The sequence below is a fragment of the Ahaetulla prasina genome, chromosome 2 (genome assembly GCF_028640845.1).
Source record: "Ahaetulla prasina isolate Xishuangbanna chromosome 2, ASM2864084v1, whole genome shotgun sequence".
Classification (NCBI taxonomy): Eukaryota; Metazoa; Chordata; class Lepidosauria; order Squamata; family Colubridae; genus Ahaetulla; species Ahaetulla prasina.
In genome coordinates this window covers 1121592-1140687 of record NC_080540.1, presented here as the reverse complement: position 1 = coordinate 1140687, position 19096 = coordinate 1121592, and the positions used below count along the sequence as shown (strand labels likewise).

The 19096-nt window shown below is 58.7% G+C and overlaps 1 protein-coding gene across 1 annotated transcript in view; it reads right to left on the bottom strand.

Annotated features, from left to right (window-relative positions):
• Positions 1–1311: 1311 nt before the first annotated feature.
• COL11A2 (collagen type XI alpha 2 chain) overlaps positions 1312–19096 on the bottom strand; it is a 40651-nt gene continuing 22866 nt past the window's right edge. The window contains exons 29-68 of the mRNA XM_058174050.1: positions 18778–18822; positions 17949–18002; positions 17754–17861; positions 17611–17664; positions 17401–17454; positions 16641–16685; positions 16401–16454; positions 15912–15956; positions 15555–15608; positions 15414–15467; positions 14677–14730; positions 14452–14559; positions 14085–14174; positions 12734–12787; positions 12140–12247; positions 11870–11977; positions 11715–11768; positions 11555–11608; positions 11216–11323; positions 11084–11137; positions 10902–10955; positions 10758–10811; positions 10009–10062; positions 9527–9634; positions 9108–9161; positions 8956–9009; positions 8737–8790; positions 8315–8368; positions 7727–7834; positions 7454–7507; positions 7301–7354; positions 7072–7179; positions 6934–6987; positions 6819–6854; positions 6660–6713; positions 4686–4968; positions 3954–4066; positions 3238–3306; positions 2263–2505; positions 1312–1978 (exon numbers count right to left, since the gene is read on the bottom strand). Coding sequence (XP_058030033.1) covers positions 1832–1978; positions 2263–2505; positions 3238–3306; positions 3954–4066; positions 4686–4968; positions 6660–6713; positions 6819–6854; positions 6934–6987; positions 7072–7179; positions 7301–7354; positions 7454–7507; positions 7727–7834; positions 8315–8368; positions 8737–8790; positions 8956–9009; positions 9108–9161; positions 9527–9634; positions 10009–10062; positions 10758–10811; positions 10902–10955; positions 11084–11137; positions 11216–11323; positions 11555–11608; positions 11715–11768; positions 11870–11977; positions 12140–12247; positions 12734–12787; positions 14085–14174; positions 14452–14559; positions 14677–14730; positions 15414–15467; positions 15555–15608; positions 15912–15956; positions 16401–16454; positions 16641–16685; positions 17401–17454; positions 17611–17664; positions 17754–17861; positions 17949–18002; positions 18778–18822 — 3168 coding nt within the window. The 3' untranslated portion in view covers positions 1312–1831. The remainder of the gene's footprint in view (positions 1979–2262; positions 2506–3237; positions 3307–3953; positions 4067–4685; positions 4969–6659; positions 6714–6818; positions 6855–6933; positions 6988–7071; positions 7180–7300; positions 7355–7453; positions 7508–7726; positions 7835–8314; positions 8369–8736; positions 8791–8955; positions 9010–9107; positions 9162–9526; positions 9635–10008; positions 10063–10757; positions 10812–10901; positions 10956–11083; positions 11138–11215; positions 11324–11554; positions 11609–11714; positions 11769–11869; positions 11978–12139; positions 12248–12733; positions 12788–14084; positions 14175–14451; positions 14560–14676; positions 14731–15413; positions 15468–15554; positions 15609–15911; positions 15957–16400; positions 16455–16640; positions 16686–17400; positions 17455–17610; positions 17665–17753; positions 17862–17948; positions 18003–18777; positions 18823–19096) is intronic.

Sequence of the window (19096 nt, the reverse complement as noted above, 5' to 3'; positions counted from 1 at the left end):
AATTTGGGGATTATTTTATTCAAGCAATTAAGGCTATATATCAAAAGCAAACAGCTCAAATAATAGTAAATGGTGGATTAACAGAATCTTTCAAGATTGAGAAAGGGACTAGACAAGGATGTCCCTTGTCACCATTATTATTCATTCTAACTTTGGAAATATTATTGAGTAAGATACGTGGTTTAGATCGAATAAAAGGAATTAGAATTAAAAATCAAGATTATAAATTAAGAGCGTTTGCAGATGATCTGGTTGTTTCTTTATCTCAACCAATACATTCAGCTGTATATCTGAAGGAGACAATTGATCAGTATAGTAAGGTATCTGGGTTTAAAGTGAATCAACAGAAGACAAAAATGATAATTAAAAATATGAATACACATCAGAGGGAAGAACTAGAAAGAATAACTGGATATGAAGTAGTTAAAAAGGTTAAATACCTAGGAGTATATATTACAGCATCGAATGTAAAATTATATAAAAATAATTATGAGGTATTGTGGGGAAAAGTAATTAAAGAAATGGAGAATTGGAAGAAGTTACAATTATCATTGTTGGGAAGAGTGGCAGCTATAAAAATGAATGTTTTACCTAGATTTTTATTTTTGTTTCAAATGATTCCAATATTGAAGAAAGATGCAAATTTACAAGAATGGCAAAAAGGGATTAATAATTTTGTATGGAAGGGTAAAAAACCGAGAATAAAGTTAAAAATAATGCAAGACGTTAGGGAAAGAGGGGGTTTAGCTGTGCTAGGGAATTCTGGGAGTTGAAGTCCAACAAGTCTTAAAGTGGCTGTGGTTGGGCACCTCTGATGGTGGGCCTGATCTGGTCAGGTGGGGAAGCATCATTGGCAGGAACCATCTCTCCACAACCCACAAGGGGGAGGCGCACCTGGTCTTGAGGGACCCTCCCTTTAAAACAGGGAAAGAAGAAGTGGAAACCCCCCCCCCAAAATCAGTAACAGGAAGGCTGATCTGTTCCAACATTCCCCAAGTCCACTGGTCACTGGCTCTTCGGACATTCGGCCGACCAATAGAAAATTCAATATATTCCTTTAAACTTCCTGCACCCAGAAGTGGGATCTCAAGCTCACTTAATGCCCCCCCAACACACACACACATCCATTTTCAAGATTACAAATTTGCAGCAAGGGAAAAAAATGTTCTTTTTAATATTGATTCCATTAAATAATATAATTAATTTATTATTTTTTGTATAAAAACAAAATAAAATATACTGTTTCCTCTTTCTTATTCAGACCTCTTTTTTCTTCTTACCAATTACTTTTGTAGATTAAAGGAAGGGGGATGGGGGGTGAGGAAGAAGAGGGAAATGGCTGGGGAGGGGCTTCCTTGGCCGATGGGAAGCCCACCCCATTTCCAAGCCTGCCACCAAATTCAAGGGGAGGGGGGCAAGGCTGAAGTTGCCCTCAGTGGGGCTGGAAAGGGCTGAAGTAGGTGGGGCTCAGTGGGTGGCGTCCATTGCTGACTAGGGACTCTGCTATTTGCGGGGGAGAGGTCTCCATCAGCATGGATGGAAGGAAGCTCTGAAGCAGGATGGGGTCCATCTGAGGAGGGGGGGTCAGGACCCCGTGGGGGATTTGGCAGGGAAGGGGGTTCAGCAGCATTGGGGAGGGGCACAGAGAGGAGAGAATTTGGAGGGAGAACATTTCCATGGCTGGGTGTCTCTGCGCCCCACAGATCTTCCAGTTGCCGGGCTTCTGGCTGATCCTCCCCCCCCAACCCCTCCCCACCCATGGTCTCCATTGTTTGGTGGGCCCCAGGAAGGTGGTCGTCCTCCTCCTGCCGGCTGCGCTGGAGTCTCCGTTCTAGCCAAGGAAGCAGGCGGCCCCCACCTCAAAGCCAAAGCGCTGCCCGGGCTCCCCAAAGTCCGTCAGGTGCACGTCCAGTAAGGGCAGGTGCTCCACTTGGGGGGTGTTGACTTCCAGGAGTGTCTCACCGGATGCTTTCCGTGCCTGGGAAGGGGGGGGAAGAGAAGGGTCAATGCTGGAGGCGGGTCACTGCCCCCCTCCCCAAAGAGAAGCCGGGAGCCCCGCTTTCCACCAGCCGTACACCAGTCAGGAAGGTGGGAACGTCGTATCACCAGCACCCAATAGGCATCTAAGAAGCCCCAGAATCCATCCAGGTGAGGAGGGAAGGTGCAAGGCTTTCCGTCCTGCCCTCTCTGAGTAGGGGTCCTGTCCTCCGCCCTTCCCTTGTGGTTGTTCCCCCCCATCCCTGTCCCCTCCCGGGTGCTCACCGCACAGCCGTCCACCAGGGCCTTGATGTAGGGGCTGTTGTCGTAGCTCAGGTCGTCCTCGTTGGCGCCCCGGAAGCGCAGGGCCCGCTGGTAGCCCTCCAAGGTGGGGGCCCCCGAGCTGTGCCAGGCGACCGAGTGCTGGCAGTGGTAGGTGAAGTTCTGGCGCGCAGAGGTGCTCAGCAGGCGCAGGAAGGAGAGCTGCACCACGCCCAGCGGGCGGCCCTCCGCGTCCACGTAGGAGAACTGGGGAAGGACCGGGGATGAGGGGGAGATGAGGATCGGGGATGGGGTGGAGTGGCTGCTCTCAAGCAGAGGATGCTGGACCCTAAGCGGGAGGGTGGACTGGATGGCCTTAAGGGGATTCTGTCACTCCTCTGTAGGGGTTCCCCTCCCCACCTCACCGCACAGATCCCTTTGCCCAACAAGCACACCCTGCACTCGGGAAACACATTTCCTGTGTTGGTGTCCCTATCCAGAATCAACCAAACGGGTTGTGTTCACACAACTCACCATGTTCCAAGAAAAAGGAAGTCAATTCCCCACCCCCACACCCCACCCCCACCCTCACACAGGGTCACCCCTCCCAGGCTTGGCAAGTTTCACAAAGGTCACTCCAGATCCTTTGAATGAAATTTGGGGGTGTCGCGTGAACGCAGCACAAGGACTGAGCCACTGAGTGGCCACCATGGTTGGCAGTCCGTTATGGAAGGAGGATTTGCCGATGAGACCTCTGTCCCTCGCCTCCCCCCAGAGCTCCCCACCCCCAAGTAAGAGGTCTCCCCATCACAAACTTTGGGGTCAGGCACCACTCCAGCCCAGGAATCCTGGCTGCCTCCTGGGATCGGAGCCCTCGTTCCTGTGGGTCTTTCCAACACCCTCCTGGAGGAGAGATTCAGGTGCAGGAAAGACCGAGGGGGAGAGACCGAGGGGGAGGACCCATTGCCAGCCACCCCACCCTCCAGCCGGGGGACTCACCCGATGGCCCTTCTGGAACTGGCTGAACCACCTTGGGGGCGTCTCCTCCTCCCACGCAGCCATTGGCACCTGCAAACGGAGTGGGAGGGGGCGTCAGGAAACTGGGGGTCTTTCTTGAGCCAGGAGGGGTCGAAGGAAGCCGTTTCTGACCCAGAGAGAGAGAGAGAGGGGCACCCAAGAGCAGCGGGGCCTTGTTCCGGCTGGCTCCAAAGGCAAATTCTGCCCCTTGGCTCTCTAAAGGGGTCCACACACACACAGCCCCGAGGGCTTGATCCATGGGGCTGAGACCCACGGCCACCCTGTCCCATTCAAAGGCAGCCTGGTTTTTACAGGGCCAGGCCTGGTTAGTACCTGGATGGGAGACCAAGAGGCAACCACAGAACTGCAGCCTCGGCCGGAAGAGGCTTGTGGCAAAGCCCTTCACCCTGAAACGCAACCTCTGCCCCCTGCCCGGACAGGCTGTGCCCACCACGGCCATTTGGAGCAACATAGGGGTGCCCAAACCAGGTGGTCCCCCACTCCAGGAGGGCCAACCTAACATTGCCAGGGGTGCCACCTTCCCTATTTCGGGACCCATCCTCATTTTCATAAACTGCCCACCCACAAATGGCAGAAATGGGGACATCCGTTTTCAGCATTTGCTGGGCGGGGGGGCAGCAGGCTCTCCCAGTGGGGCCAGCCCTCCCCTGCCCTCCCCGCCCAGGGCCCCTCCTCACCTCTCGAGACTCCCAGCTGGGGAAGACACAGGTCTCACCCCCGGCCGTGAAGTTGCAATAGACCTTGAAGGAATCACGGGAACAGCCCTGGTTGGGGTCGATCCAGTATTCGCCTGGGAAGAAGGAAGGGCCAAAATTCCCCACTGAGCCTCTAGTTGGGGTTGGGGTGTCCCACGACTCCAGTGGCCCCTTTGCAAACTCATCTCCCACCCCCCACCCCCACCCCAAAAAAAAGACAGGGCGCCATTTGATGGTGGTGATTATATATTCCCCCTAGGAGTTCATGTTTGGCTTCCAAACGTGCCCCAAAGGTCTTACAGGGAAAACCCCGGGTGGGGTCCAGGCACGGAGGAGGTGGGGGGACAGATCTGAGGACCTGGGGCTGCCCCCCTTCTCTGCTGGCAAGGGCTTCTGGCTGTTGTAGTTAGTCCAGCAGTTTCTGAGTTCGATGAAGGCCCGGAACGGCTGTCCCACCAATGCAGTCCATGGCATAACGCCCCTCCCCCCCGGTGGCAAGGGGGTTGTACACACACACACACACACCCCAGGGCAGAAGCCTCGGGAGGGGGGGACTCGGGAGGGCCCAGGAATCTCCCTGGGGGAAGGCTTACAATCTCCCTTTTTCCCAGGCAGCCGTTTGTCTGAAAGGGTCCAGGGTTTCCCGCTCGGGCAGGAGGTTGGGCTAGAAGACCTCTGAGGTCCCTTCCAGCTCTGTTATCCCGTTACACCCACCGTCAGGCAGTTCAGGCTGGCTCAGCCGGAGGTCCTGGCAGGTGCGGGCAGGGCTGTCCTGGGTGCCCAGCGGCTTCCGCATCCCCTCGATCTCCTGGCGGAGGGACTCCAGGGAGCCGTAGATCTCCTCCACGCGCCGGGAGGCCGGCTGTCCCGCTGCCTCGTCGGCCGCCATCTCCTCCTCCTCCTCCTCCTCCTCCACCAGCCGGCTTCCATCCACTGAGCGCCGGCTCTTCTTGTGGCGCTGGATGGGCAGCGGCTGGATGGCCTCACCCGGCGGACCCTGCCCAAGAGATTAGGCCCGTTCACACAATGCCCGAGGCTCCGGTGGGGCGCCTCAAGCAAGTTGGGGCCTCCCGGCCGGTCCTCACTTTACACGAACACAACGGAGCCCAAAATTTATGTTGCTAAATGAGACGTTTGTTGAGTTTTGCCCCCTTTTATGACTTTTCTGCAGTTGATAAGTTAGCCACACGGTTGTTAAGTGAATCCGGCTTCGGCCTTGAATTGGCTCGTCACAAAAGGGGATCACGTGATCCCCGGATGCTGCCACCGTCGTAAACGTGAGTCAGCTGCCAATTGCCTGAATTTGATCATGTAACCATGCAAAGGTCACAAGTGTGAAAAATGGTCCTAAGTCACTTTTTTCAGTGACGTTGTAAGTTCGAACAGTCACTAAATGAACCGTTGTAAGTTGAGGACTTCCTGTTCCTTGCCTGAACCCAAGAAACAGCCGAGTGGTGAAAATGGTGTCAACCAGGTCGAAAGTTGCTTTGGATTCCAGGTGGCTGGTGCAGTTGTTCCTCCAGTTATAACTCGAGGAGGTGGTTCGCAACTTGGGCGTCCTCCTGGATGGCCGGCTGTCCTTTGATGAACATCTGGCGGCCGTCTCCAGGAGGGCCTTTTACCAAGTCCACTTGGTCCGCCAGTTGCGTCCCTTCCTTGACCGGGATGCCCTATGCACGGTCACTCACGCTCTGGTTACATCTCGGCTGGATTACTGCAATGCTCTCTACATGGGGCTGCCCTTGAGGTGCACCCGGAGGCTGCAGTTAGTCCAGAATGCGGCTGCGCGAGTAGTAACGGGAGCCGCTCGTGGTTCCCATGTAACACCAATCCTGCGCGGCTTGCACTGGCTTCCTGTGGTCTTTCGGGTGCGCTTCAAGATTTTGGTTACCACCTTTAAAGCGCTCCATGGCTTAGGACCCGGGTACTTACGAGACCGCCTGCTGTTACCTTTTGCCTCCCACCGACCCGTACGCTCTCACAGAGAGGGTCTCCTCAGGGTGCCGTCCGCCAAACAGTGTCGGCTGGCGGCCCCCAGGAGCAGGGCCTTCTCTGTGGGGGCACCGACCCTCTGGAACGAACTCCCCCCTGGCTTACGTCAAGTGCCTGATCTTCGGACCTTCCGTCGTGAGCTAAAAGCACACCTATTTATTCAAGCGGGACTGGCATAATAATGTTAAATTTTAATTTGGGGTTTTATTAATATTTCTAAAATTTTAAAACTAAATTTTAATTATCAGCCTTTTTGTAATTTGCTAGGTTTTAAATGTTTTAATTTGTATATATTTCGTGTTTTATCTTGGCTGTACACCGCCCTGAGTCCTTCGGGAGAAGGGCGGTATAAAAATTTAATAAAATAAATAAATAAATAAATAAATAAATAAATAAATAAATAAATAAATAAATAAATAAATAACACTTCACTTAGTGACCATTTGAAGTTGTAAGGGCCCTAAAAAGGTGACATGATCATTTTTCACACTTACGGCTGCCAGAGATGCAGGGCCGTAAAATAGCCGTATCTCTGCTATTTTATTTTAAAAATATTTTAGGAAACTTTTTAAGGCCGATTTGGAAGAACTGGGGCTAAAACCGAAGAAATGCACCCCCGGCCTTCTCCCAGGCCTCTCCTGGATCTCCTCCGCCAAGGGGAAACCGAGGCAGGGCGGAGTGAGTCTGGGGTCTTACCGGCTTTCCAGGGGGCCCAGGAACGCCCCGCTGTCCTTTGGGTCCAGCTTCACCCTGGAACCAAATCACCAAGAGGTTAGTCCTCAAGGAGAGACTTTCCTCCCTTTTCTCTCTCTCCCCCCACCCCCAAGCGCTATGGGGCAGGGCTGCATCGCTCACCGTGGCTCCTTTGGCGCCCTGAGGACCGGGAGATCCCTGAAAGAGAAGGGGAGAGTTGGGGTCTCTGTTCAGGAGGCGTAAGAGGGGTCAGGGATGGGGGTCAGGGGCTACTCACAGGAAGTCCAGGGGGCCCCGCGGGGCCAAGAGGGCCGGTCGGTCCAGGGATACCCTGCAGGGAGAGAGCAAGGGGTGGGGTTAAGCTGCTCCCTGCCCCTCAAGCCCCCTCCCATGCCCCCCTCCCCCCAGCACTTACAGTCTCTCCTTTAAGACCCCCACTCCCTGAGGGGCCAGGGGCCCCTTGGTCCCCTTTGTCTCCTTGCTCTCCGGCCGGTCCAATCAAGCCAATGAGTCCCGGGTGGCCCTGCAGAGAGAGAGAGGGTGGGGGGGGGATCAGCAGATGGTGGGGGGGCCTGCCTTCCCTGCCCCAGAAGGCTGCTCGCCTCGGGCAAGAGCCAAACCCAGCTGGCCTGGCCCCCTCCTACCTTCTCTCCTTTGGGGCCCGTCTCGCCCTTCAGGCCGGGCAGTCCAGGGGGGCCCTGTGGGAAGAAACACCCCAAGGAAGCTTAAGCACCTCCTGTGGCTGACAGCCCCCCTACCCACCCATTTGGTCTCCCCCCCAAAGGGAGGCTACTCACCGTAGGTCCTGGGGGCCCAGCCTGGCCCGTGGCCCCTGGTTTGCCTTGCGCCCCCTGCAAGAGACCAAAGGCCCAGACATGAATGTCAGCCCCCCACTTCAGCGAGGGGCCTCTCACTTCTCCCTTTCTAGCAAGTCAGAAATAGTGTTGATCCCCAAGAACTCTAATCCCCCCTCCATGACTCTGGAAGGGGCTCCATTTCGCCCCCTCCCAACCTTCCCAGCATGAGCCGGACAGCCCCCCAAGCAACGAGGCAGCTCCTCCCCCTCTTACCACAGATCCAGGGATGCCTCTCAAGCCCTCCATGCCGGGTTTTCCAGGGGTCCCCTGGGGTCCCACGGCCCCGGTTTTGCCAGGGGGCCCGAGGACTCCCGATTCTCCCTGCAGAATAATGGTGGGATAATGGTCAGACCAAGGAGAGGGCTTAGCTTGGCTCCTTCCAGCTTTGATGGGGTTGGACTGGATGACCTCTACGGTCCCTCCCCAGTCGCACACCCTGCGATGCCCACTCAGGATGGAACCCCCTTCAGCTTCTGGTCCAGACGGAAGCACCAGCAGAGCACCAGCTGGGAGGGCCAGCGCAGCCTGGGAGGCCCCCTCCCCAATTCTGGGCCCCAAGAGGTGGACTGGGAGCTCCTGCCCCGATAACGGCCCTGCCTCCTTCGCTGCAGTTGGGACCCCCATCCTTCCTGAACTCTCATCTCCCCCCCTCCCTTTTCTGCCTGGAAAGGACCCTTCAGTGAGGATTAAAGGCTCTTTGGGGGTGGGGCTGTGAGGGAGTCTGGAGTTTTAGTTGCCCTCTGGAAGGCCCAGCCCAGCCCCACACCTTCTAGGGGGCGTGGTGACCCCCCCCACACTCACCTTCTTGCCCTTCACGCCCTGCCGTCCCTCAGGGCCTGGAGCTCCAGCGGGGCCCTGCAGAGAAAAGGAAGAAGATTGGGTGGATTGGGTTGGGGGTCTTTGCCCCTCTGGAGAGGTGGGGCTGGGCGGAAACAGGGGCCGATGCAGTCCAGAGACCTTGTTCTCTGCTCTCCCTCAAGAAGTGGGGGGGCTTTCCTTGGCCCCCTGCAGTTGAAGGAGTGGGGGGAGGACACTGCACTTAGAATCCAGAGGAGAAGTGGTCCCCAAGCCCGGATTTTGGGGGTGGTCTTTTGCTGGGATGGACCCTGGCTGCCTTTCTCTTCCGCTTGTCCCGTGACTCCCAATCCCAGGCCCCTCTGTGTGTAGTGGGGGGGAGTGGGCATCTCCTGGCCTCCCCAATGAGGTGGACCCCCCACACTTACCCTCTTCCCGAGTGGCCCAGGGGGACCAGCCTCCCCCGGTGGTCCTGGAGACCCCTGGAAATGAAGGAGAGAGGTTAGGGGCACACACAAGCAGGAGGCCACCGAGGGGGTTGTAGTGGGAAGCCATGAGGCAGACATCGCTGGAAAGTGGGGAAGGGGCTTCGACCCAGCCATATCCCGGGTAGGGTCTAAACCTCCCCCTCCCCCCAAAATGCTCACCGCCTCTCCAGGTTCGCCGTTTTCTCCTTGCTCGCCTTTGGCTCCGTCTTGGCCCTGTGGGGAGAGGCACATGGGTCTGGTGGTCTTTTGGCCTTAGTGGAGGGCAGGCTCAGAGGGGGAGGTCCCAGCCAAGAGGGGAGGGTCATACTCACCTGGGGCCCGATTCCTCCAGGGGGTCCGGGGTCTCCAGGGAAGCCGACTGGGCCCTGCACCCAGAGAAAAGTCAAAGGTCACCAGAGTCCGGCTTCCCATTTCTCTCCCCGCCCCCGAGATAAATATTGAATCTGGCACTTTTTAGCCTCATCTCACCTTTAGATTTCCTCCCTCCAAAAAACCACCAGATTTTGCTAACACTTGGACAAAACAGGCCATTGCGTCAGCTTTATTCACCAATAAAATGGCTACACCGGTTTTTCCTGACCCTATACTACAAATCCCATCTCCTATCTGGTTCTGGGATTGCTGGGGCTTGTAGTCTACATGAGTCTAGAGTGGGGGAGGCAGCTCCTCCCAGCCCCAGACTTCCTGCCTGCCCCCCACCCGCCCCCCTCCTTTCTGCCGTTTCCCTTACCGGGTTCCCCTTGGGCCCATCGTCCCCAACGGGGCCTCTCCCTCCGGGGGGTCCGGCCACACCAGCGCTTCCGGCTTCCCCTTTCTCTCCTTGCTCACCCCGTGGGCCCTGAGGAGAGACGAGAGGATATTAGAGCCGAGGAGCTGACACGGAGCCTCCAGATGCAGGGGCAGTATACCACTCAACACACAGGAAGTGGAAAACAGGGCTCCCTGCTGCCCCAAAGCCCCTCTTAAGCCTTCGGCTGGGGGGAGGCAGCCAGGCCATATTGGGGGAGGGGTCTGTGGCGCCAGGGGCACAGGATGGTACACTTTCCCAGCCTGATGTGCAGGAGGAGGGTGTGTGAAGCCTGCTCCACGCGGGACCCGGGGCCACGGAGCTCTACTCTGGGGCCAAGGGCCAGGAGGAGGAGGGGACGAGGGGTCCAGGGGGACACAGCAGGTATGGCGACACAACTGTGGGGGCAGAAGAAAGAGACGTACCTTCGAGCCGGGCTCTCCGGGGACTCCCGGTCCCCCCTGCTCTCCTGATTCGCCCTGGGATGGGAGAAGGGAGGTTAGTGGATCAGGCCCCCCTCTGCTATATTTGGCCTCCTGACCCTCCAAAATCTTGGGGAGTCGGCCGGTTGCAGACAACCGCTTGGTTCCCAGGACACGGTCATCCCAGCGAGACAGTTGATCCAAAGCTGTCTTTGGCCCTGAAGTGGAGGGCAGGAGCTGTCCCTGCTGTGGTTGGGGATGATGGGAGTGATGGTCCAGCCCGGCTGGACAAGCAAAGGTTGTGAGAGCTGATCAGTCTAAGACGGCAGTCTGCAAATTTTCCGGCTTTGCAAACAAAGGAGGCGGCAGAGGGAGGACGGTTCCACACAAGAGCGGACGTGTATCTGTGTGATTAGCTCCATTTGTGCGAATGGCAAATACATGTGCCCACTGCTCACACAAACGGAGCCGCGTGTGTGTGCTTGCAATCTCGCCTGTTGCACACGCCCGATGCTTCTGCGGCCTGGTTCTGAACGGGGTAAGTCCCAGGTATTGGGGGGCCCTGGTCTAAGAGGTCTCAAGAGGTCTCCTCTCGTGGGAGAGGAGGGATTCTGTGCAGAGAGAGCCACAAGGACCGTGGGCAAGATCCACCTCTGATGTGGGATCCTCCCAAGGAGCTTGGAAAACCTCTGGGGCTCTCCCCCAAACACCACGCCCTGTCCTCTGCCTAGCATCCCCTGGGACCCACTTACTTTTTGTCCCGGCGGCCCCTCGTTTCCGATCCCTCCTGGGGGGCCTTGTGGACCCTGTGGGAAAAAGAGATCCAACCGGACTCAGCCCTGGGAATCCACTGAGGGAAGGAATCAAGTGGAGAGGAGGGTGGGAGACACACTCACGCTAGCTCCGGAGGGTCCAGCTGGGCCTCGTGGTCCCGGGGGTCCCGGGGGTCCCTGCAAGAAAATACTGATGAGCGTCCACATATCTCGCTTCCTGACAACAGAGCTGGGTAGGAACCACATGGGGGGGGGGGTCTGGGAGTCTGGGAAGGATTCCCTTTGAGGAAGGCGGTGGCACTTACCAGGGGTCCCCCATCGCCGGTCTCCCCCTTCTCCCCAGATGGTCCGGGCAGCCCCTATGGAGAGAGAGAGTGTGAGTGGCATCCGGCTCATCAGTGGGCAGCAGGGTGACCCTTGCCACGGCCGTCTGTTACCTGTAAGCCAATCGGTCCTGGTGCCCCATTGAATCCTCGGATGCCGTCGTCCCCCTTCGGCCCAAAAGGGCCCTGGGAGCCCCTCGCTCCAGGCTCACCATCCGCACCCTAAAGGCACCATAGAAAGAGGCAGTTAGACAGCTGGTACCCAAAGGAGAGCAAAACTTAAATCTCCTCCCCTCCCTCCTGCCCATTTCAAGAGGGGGTCCCTACAGAGGCCAAGGGGCCCCTCGCCTTACTCCAGGTCGCCTAAGCAATGGCACCCAGAGGACCAGAGGTACAACCGCAAGACCCACACGAAACAAAGTGTGCCACATGTGGAACCCTGCGGATACTTACCGCAGCACCCGGCTGCCCAAGAGAACCGAGCGACCCTGGGGGCCCAGGGGGACCCTGGAGGAGAAAGAGGAGCTTATCAGCTGGGCAACCAGCAGAGTCACAGCCGCAGACAACGGCTCCCTCTGCCCCACGGCGATTCCAGTGCAGGGGTTCAGCTTACCTGCTCGCCTTTGCCGCCTTTGGGCCCTTTGCGACCCGGGTCCCCCACTTCTCCCTGCAGAGACAAAGAAAAAGAAGAGGGACCAAAGGCTCCGTTCAGGGAATGGGGGGCAGGACGGGGATGCGCCCACCCGGATCAACCCACCAACCACTCACCTTATCACCATCTTCACCCGGGCCCCCATGTGGTCCTGCAGGGCCGGGCAGCCCAATAGGGCCCTGGGCACCGTCACGACCAGCGGGGCCAAGGGGCCCTTTTTCACCCTGGTGGGGGAGAGGGAAAGGGAGGCTGAGCGGATGGACTACCCCCCTCAGCTAGCCCATTGCTCCACCTCCCCTTCCTCCTCACCCGTAGACCCCCAACCTCAGCTCCTCGGTGTCCCCTCCCGGTCTCCCCACCACCACAAGGCATCTGCCTCTACTCACCGGCAGGCCCTTCTCTCCAGCCGGTCCGTGTGGCCCCTGGGGGCCAGGTCTGCCTGGGGGCCCAACGGGGCCTCCTGATCCTGGGGGACCTTTCTCTCCGGGAGATCCCTGGAAGGAGAAAGAAAATGGAGCTCAGTTCCAGCCTGGACATGACGGGCACAAATGGAGAGGCAGGACATTTCCATGCTGACCCTGCCTCTCACTCTAAAGCCCATCATCCCTAGTCAGCGAAGGAGGCTGGGACCAGGCAGAGAGAGAGTGGGGACCAAAGGCTTGGGAATCTTCTACCGGGAGGGTTCAAGGCAGTGAGTGGGGGGGTCTTCTTTTTTCCTCTGGGCCCCTCATGAGGGGGTGGGGGGCTGAGGCTGGACCCCTCCCTCCTTCCCACCGCAGCCCCCTGGCCTTGCGAGCAGTGGGGATGCTTGAGGGGTGTCTGTCAAGGAAGCAGCCCAGCCCAGGTCCAGAAGGGCCTGGAGATTTCCAATTGTATCACGGAGATCAAATCACAGATCGTGATCCAGTAAGAGTGACTTGCCCGCCCTGGGCTAAAACCGGATCTCTGGGTGACTGGAAGGGAGGGGCCGAAATACTCACTGCTGGTCCTGGGGGGCCGGCAGGTCCCTCGTTGCCTTTCAGTCCAGAGCCCCCCTGCTCAGGAAGAGAAGAGGCTTAGCCGGCCCACCTCCCCTTGATGCCTTTCCCCCAGATGAAGGACAGGCGGACCAAAACCCCCCTCCCCCCCACAAAGCCCTCTCCCACCTTCCCCTCCGCCCCACCCTCAGGTCTGGACTGTTTTCCGGGGGTGGGTGGGTGAGTTTTCCCATTCCTGACCAATTTTGGCTGCTTCAAAGAGTGACCAGCTCTGTTGCTTCAGGAGCCACAGAAGGATGCTGTCCTTAGGGCCACGGGCCCCTGGATCAGGGCCCCACCAACGCAGAAATGGGGGCTCTGGTAGGCCCTTTTGAGCACCCCCAGACAGACGGGTAGCTCTTGACCCCAACTGAAGCTGACCCTAGGGCAGATCTGGATTTTGGGTCTCTGGGAGGAGGGGTCAGCAGGACACCCCCCCCCAAGGCCCCCCTGTTGGCCACTGGCCTCGTTGGAAAAGGGGGCCTGACCGAGTGGTCCTTTCTCCCTCTGCCCCCACCTGAGTCATGCCATTCATGGCCTGCAAGTCTTCCCTCTGCCCCACTGCCTGGGGGAGGAGGGGCCTTCCTGCGGGCCCTGGAGCCCAACCAGGTTAGGGGGGACAAGGGAGAGGAAGGAGGGGGCTTTTCCTGCAAGGCTAACAGCCCCCCCCGGGGGGCTTTGCGTGGGTCAGACCTGAGAAAAGAGGGGGGGGAGCAGAGAGAGAGTCCTCCACCCCACACCCTCCTAATCCAACAAGGGGCAGGAGGTGGCCGGCAGCTGGGGAGCACCAAGGAAACCTCCTGCTCAGGAGCCGTCGAGCACTGAGTAACCGTTGCCATGGGGCAGCCCCTGAGCCACTGGGATGCTGGGAGCAGGTGGCTCTCGCTCTCTCTCTCTCTCTCTCAGCTTGGGCCAGGGGCTAAACTAGATGACCTCTGAGGTGCCTCCGGCTCTGGCTCTGTAGATGCGGGACTTGCTGCCTTTCATTCGGGCCAAGCAAGAGAGAAAGTCGGAGAGTCCTGGAAGCGTTTCCAGGGGGACCAAGGACCCCTCGAGAGCAGATCAGTAGCGTCCGTCTGTCTGTGAGGGACAGTCGGAGGTGCCTCCGCTTCTCCTGGCCCAGGGAGGGAGAAAGAGAGAGAGAGAGGGAGGGAGGGAGGAAGGAAGGGAAAGAAAGAAAGAAAGAAAGAAAGAAAGAAAGAAAGAAAGAAAGAAAGAAAGACAGACAGACTCTGTGGGGATTTCCTATTCCTGCTCCCTCCCCAGATGGGGTCTCCCCCCTCCCACCCCCTGGAGAAAGAGCCCAGGTACGTACAGCCGTGCCGGGAAGGCCTCGCTCTCCGGGGAAGCCCCGCAGCCCTGGGGGTCCGTCCTTCCCGGGGCCTCCGATGGTTCCTGGGTCGCCCTGAAAGACACCCGGAGCGTCACAATGTCCCCCACCCCACAGGCCCCACAGCGGAGGACGAGGGAAATTCTCTGCACAGCCAAACCACCCCTCGCAGGGAGGGCCTGGTGGACGAGGGAGAGCTGGGCGGGGGATGGGGTGGACAGCCCCTAAAAGGGGGAAAAGTGGGTGCCCAGCCCTGGGTCCCCAGGGGACCTCCCTCCGTAGGGGCCACAAGGGTGGGGAGGGGGACAGGGGGTGGCAGGAAGCATCTGCACGGCTGGCCCCGGGGGCTTACCTTGGTCCCTTCCTTCCCGGCGGGCCCTGGCAGGCCTTGTTCTCCTGGAGGTCCTGGGGGCCCCGAGTGGCCCCTCTCCCCCATCTGGCCGGTTTCCCCCGCAGACCCCTATCGGAAAAAGCAACAGGGATGGGGAGCGTTTGAAGGGCTGCTGCCCCTCCCCTTCCCAGCAGCCCCCTCCCCTCCCTCCCTCCCTCCCACCCCCTTTCCGCAACCATGCGTTACCTGTGGCCCCACGACGCCGGGGCCGCCTGGGGAGCCAGGCTTGCCTTGCAGTCCCTGGAAGACAGAAGAAGAGGGTGGCAGGGAGAGGCTGGGGGGCAGCGAGACCCCCTCCCCTCTAAACCGGGCCCGACTGGGGCTGAGCACCCCTGGTTGGCAGTGTTTGCCCTGGCCTAGCCAGGAAAGGGCCGAATTCACACCCGGAACCCTCTCAAAGCGAGACCAGAGTCTCCCCTGTGACTCTCTAAAGCCAGGAACAGGTAGGGGGGCCATGGGGAAGAGGCCCCTGGAACATGTGCAGAGTGCCCTGAAGAATTCTGAGTACAGACCTCTGGCTAGAAATTTATTAGATTTATTGGCTTGTTTGACTAAGATCCCCCTTTCATTCTGCCCAGCTGAAGGTGGCCTGCTTGACGCTTCCTCTTCCTAGTCCCTCCACCCCCCAAAAAACCAACCCCGTGAGGTGGGCTTGAGTTAGAAAACCATTCCAGATAAAACCTCCAGAAAATATGCACAATTATTATGTTAATCTCAAAGGTTGGATGCTGGAGGAAGGAACCGTTTTGATTGAGACGTCAGTCTAAAAAGTTGATCTTTTTAGGGTTTCAAAATTTAAAATAAAGGCTGATTTGGGGAGAGGCTCCCGGGGGCTAATCTGAGCCCCCCATCGTCCCACAGGTGGGGGTGCAGCTGGCTGGGGGACCCTCGCAAGGCAGGGCCACAAAAGGGTCGTCGCTCACCACTTCTCCGCGCTGTCCCGGGTGGCCTGGCATCCCGTCCTTCCCGGGGGGCCCCTGTGGACAAAGAAAGGGGGAGGAGTCAGTGGCTGGGGAGGGGGCAGAAAGGGGGGGGGCAGAGGAGGGGAGGGGTTCGTGACTCACCGGGGGGCCTTTAGGTCCAGGGAATCCGTTTGGCCCCTGAGTTCCTGGTTGCCCCTGCAGGAGGAGGAAGAAGAGGAGAGCCCCCCATTAGGGGTCCTGCCATGGTGCTCCCCACCCCAAGCTGGACCCAAATGGGAACTCAGCACCTCCAGACGGCCAGCCGGAGCTCAGCAGCCCTGGCTTGGAAAGGATTATGGTCTCTGGGGCTCTTCCAAAGACACCCCCTCCCCAATCCGCCTCCAGCCGGGAGCCCCCATGGCGGAGGACGGAGGGCGAGGGGGACCCATCCTTTCACCAGGTGTTTTACGGCCAGGTGTCCAGTCGCTGGACCTGGCCAAATCAGGAGCCTCAGCTTACCCGTTCTCCTGGGGGCCCCGGGGGCCCTTCGCCACCAGAGGTGCCCTGGGGGGAGAGGAGAGAGGGGTCAGGCCATAGGGCAGGGCCCCCGGGCCCGCGGTCAGCCCGCCGGACGGCCTGAGCTTCTCTGCGTCGGCATCAGAGAGACCCACGTGGGAGGATTGGCACCAACACCAAGCGTTAAAAGCGTTGCACGAAGGCTGCCAGAGCCTCCTCTGAGTTGTGTGAAGATGGAGCACAAGGACCAGGAAGAAACGCATCGCGGTTTCCATACTCAGGGAATGGTTTGTGTAAACGTCCCAGTTTATCACGCACAAATGCACAAGCGGTATGTGCAACCGGCTTCCTTTCCCCTCCAAATTTTTCTTTCGGATTTTGAAAATCTATCGACTTTTCCCTCCCTCCCTCCCTCCCTCCCTCCTTCCCGACATGGAACCTCCAGATCCAGGCGCAGTCTACCTCTGAACCTCCCATCACCATCAGGCTCACCTTGGCTCCGAACTTCCCGGTGGCTCCTCGTGGCCCCCGCTGTCCTCTGGGGCCCTAAAAGAGAGAGTCCGTCCGTCCGTCCGGGGGCCACCACCCCCACTTTAGAGCCACCAGCAGGCGCCAAACCCCACCAAACCACCACCCCCCGTCCTTCGCACTTGGTGCCGGAAGGGAAAGGGGCAGGGAAGTGGGGCAAATCCCCTGCCAGACCCCTCCCCAAAATTCCTCCCTGTCACTCACGGAGGGTCCTCGTTCGCCTCGCGGTCCCATTTTCCCCGAAAGGCCCTGCAGGGGGGAAGAGCAAAGTCCAGTCTAAGAAGCAGCCCCTCCCCCCCACATGCCCCCCACACCCTCCCCCTCTGCACCCAGACATCCCAGGAGGGGCTATTCCGGGGGGCCCCAAACTGACGCCCCAAACGTGGAGGGGATCCCGGCTCCCCTAACACGAATGGAAGCCTTCCTTCCTGATCCCTCACAAGGGCCCCTCATCCTGCTTTGGAAGGGCCCTGAGCGTGTGCAGAGTTCTTCGGAAAAGTGTCCAAGAGAAACTTTGCAGGCTTTTTCTTTGAGGTCAACTTTTGTGAAAGGGAGAGGGAGTGGGAGAGAAAAGAAAGGAAGAAAGAGAGAGAAAAAGAAAGAGAAAGAAAGAATAAAGAAAGAGAAAGAGAAAGAGACAGAGAAAGAAAAAGAAAAAGAAAAGGAAGGAAGGAAGGAGATAAGACTGAGCCTCTATAGGGACAAAGGACAGGGTTCCACACAAACGTGGTTCACCTGGAGCTGCAACCAACAACTATGCAAACTGAAGGTGATACCAGGGAAGCTGGGACCCCTTTGAGTCGGGGGTGGGGGTCTCTTGAGAGATTCTGGGACTGGGGAGACCCTCTGCAGCCTCCTCGCTTCCTTGCAGGAGCTTGGGCCCCTTTCTCGGCTCCCTTGAGGGCCCTTCCAGGCCTCTGAGTGGCCCCAGGAGGGCCCCCCAAAAAGAAGAGGCGCTACTTACCCGAAGCCCCTTCTCTCCGCTCGACCCGGGAAATCCGGGGAAACCTTGTGAACCCTGGGGAGGAAAGAGGAAAGGGGGGGGTCAGAAAGGAGGGACCAGCCCACCCGGCTCGCTCGGCTGTTTCGACCCCCAATGGGGAGCCCCAGATTTCCCTTCCACCCCCTGGTCTTTTCTCCCGCCCGGGGCCCCACTTGCTCCGCTCCTACTCACCTTGAGGCCTTGTCGGCCGGGATATCCGGGGAGACCCGGCACCCCAAGTTTGCCCTGCCAGAAGGAGAAGAAAGAGGGTCAGCAGAGGTGGGGGAGGTGGGGGAGGTCCAACTCCGAAGCCCCCTCCCCGTCCCATTACTCACCTTCTCGCCCAGGAGTCCGGAAGGGCCGGGGTCGCCAGCGGGGCCCGTCCGCCCCTTGGAGCCTTCGGCTCCGTCTTCCCCACGGGATCCCGGGACTCCCAACTCACCCTGTGCAGAGAAGGCAGAGGGTCATCCGAGGGGCCGGCCCGACCAGTCCAGATGCCCCCCCTCGCCCCCACCCGTGGGAGGACTTACCCTGTCGCCTTTCGGCCCCACCTCACCCTTGGTGCCCGGGAAGCCTTCTTCGCCCTAGAGGAAGAAAAGGAGGGGGGCGGAGGGCAGTGTTCAGCAAGGGGGGGCGGGAAAGGGACAGGTCGGTGGGACCCCAAAACAGCCGTGCCAGGTCCCCCAAACCCCAACCTGCCAGCTCAGAGGCAGAATCACACAGCAGAAGGAAAAGGAGGGTGGGGGCTTTGAATAGACCCCCCCATTCCACTCAGACAACCCCCCTGCTGTCCCCTGTAATGGGGGGGGGCTGGCGAAGGGGAAGTGCTCAGAGTTGGGGAGCTTCAGCTGCATTCCAGGGGGGCCCATGGAGGTGATTCACAGCTGGGTCAGTTCAGAGCACGGGAGGGAAACGGGGCACCCCACACGAAAGCCCCCAAAGCCCCACAGATGTCCCTCCTCTCAGGATGAGGGGGTACCCCAACAAGGGGCCGGGTTGCAAAAGAGGCTCCCCTCCATTCAGGGCATGAAGCCCATCAGCCACAACTGCAGGAAAAAAACAGAGTCTGGGCAAGGGAGGGTGGGCTGGATGACCTCAAGCAACCCTGTCTGTCTCACGGGGGGGGGCAGGGCGGTTACTCCCTTGGAGGGGGCTCTAATGCAGCCATCAGGCAATCAGACGGGGGGGGGGGACTCAAATTCCCATCCACCCCCTCATGGAAATCACTAGGTATCGCTGGGCCCGTCTCCCCCTCCCCCTCCCTGCCCAGTCCACCTCACAGGGTTGTTGTGAGGATGCAAGGCTTGCAGGGGTGTGGGGGGGGGGACCCAGAGCCTTAAGCAAAAGGGAAGCTCTCACCTTCTCGCCCTTTTGCCCCTTCAAGCCACGGACGCCGTCGGTACCCTGAGGGGGAACACGGACTCAGCAACATGGGTCGGACTACAAGCCCCATTCTTCCCGGCAGCGACCCCAGGACAAGGGAGAAAGTTCTCCCTGAGTGCACAAATAAAACAAGCCACACCAGGCGTGCAGGGAGGGGCCCTTTTCTGGACTGGGGGGGGTGAAATCCAGCAGGTTCTGGAGAACCGGTAGGGGAAATTTTGAGCAGTTCGGAGAACCAGCAAACACCATCATTGGCTGGCCCCAGAGTGGGGTGGGAATGGGGATTTTGCAGTAT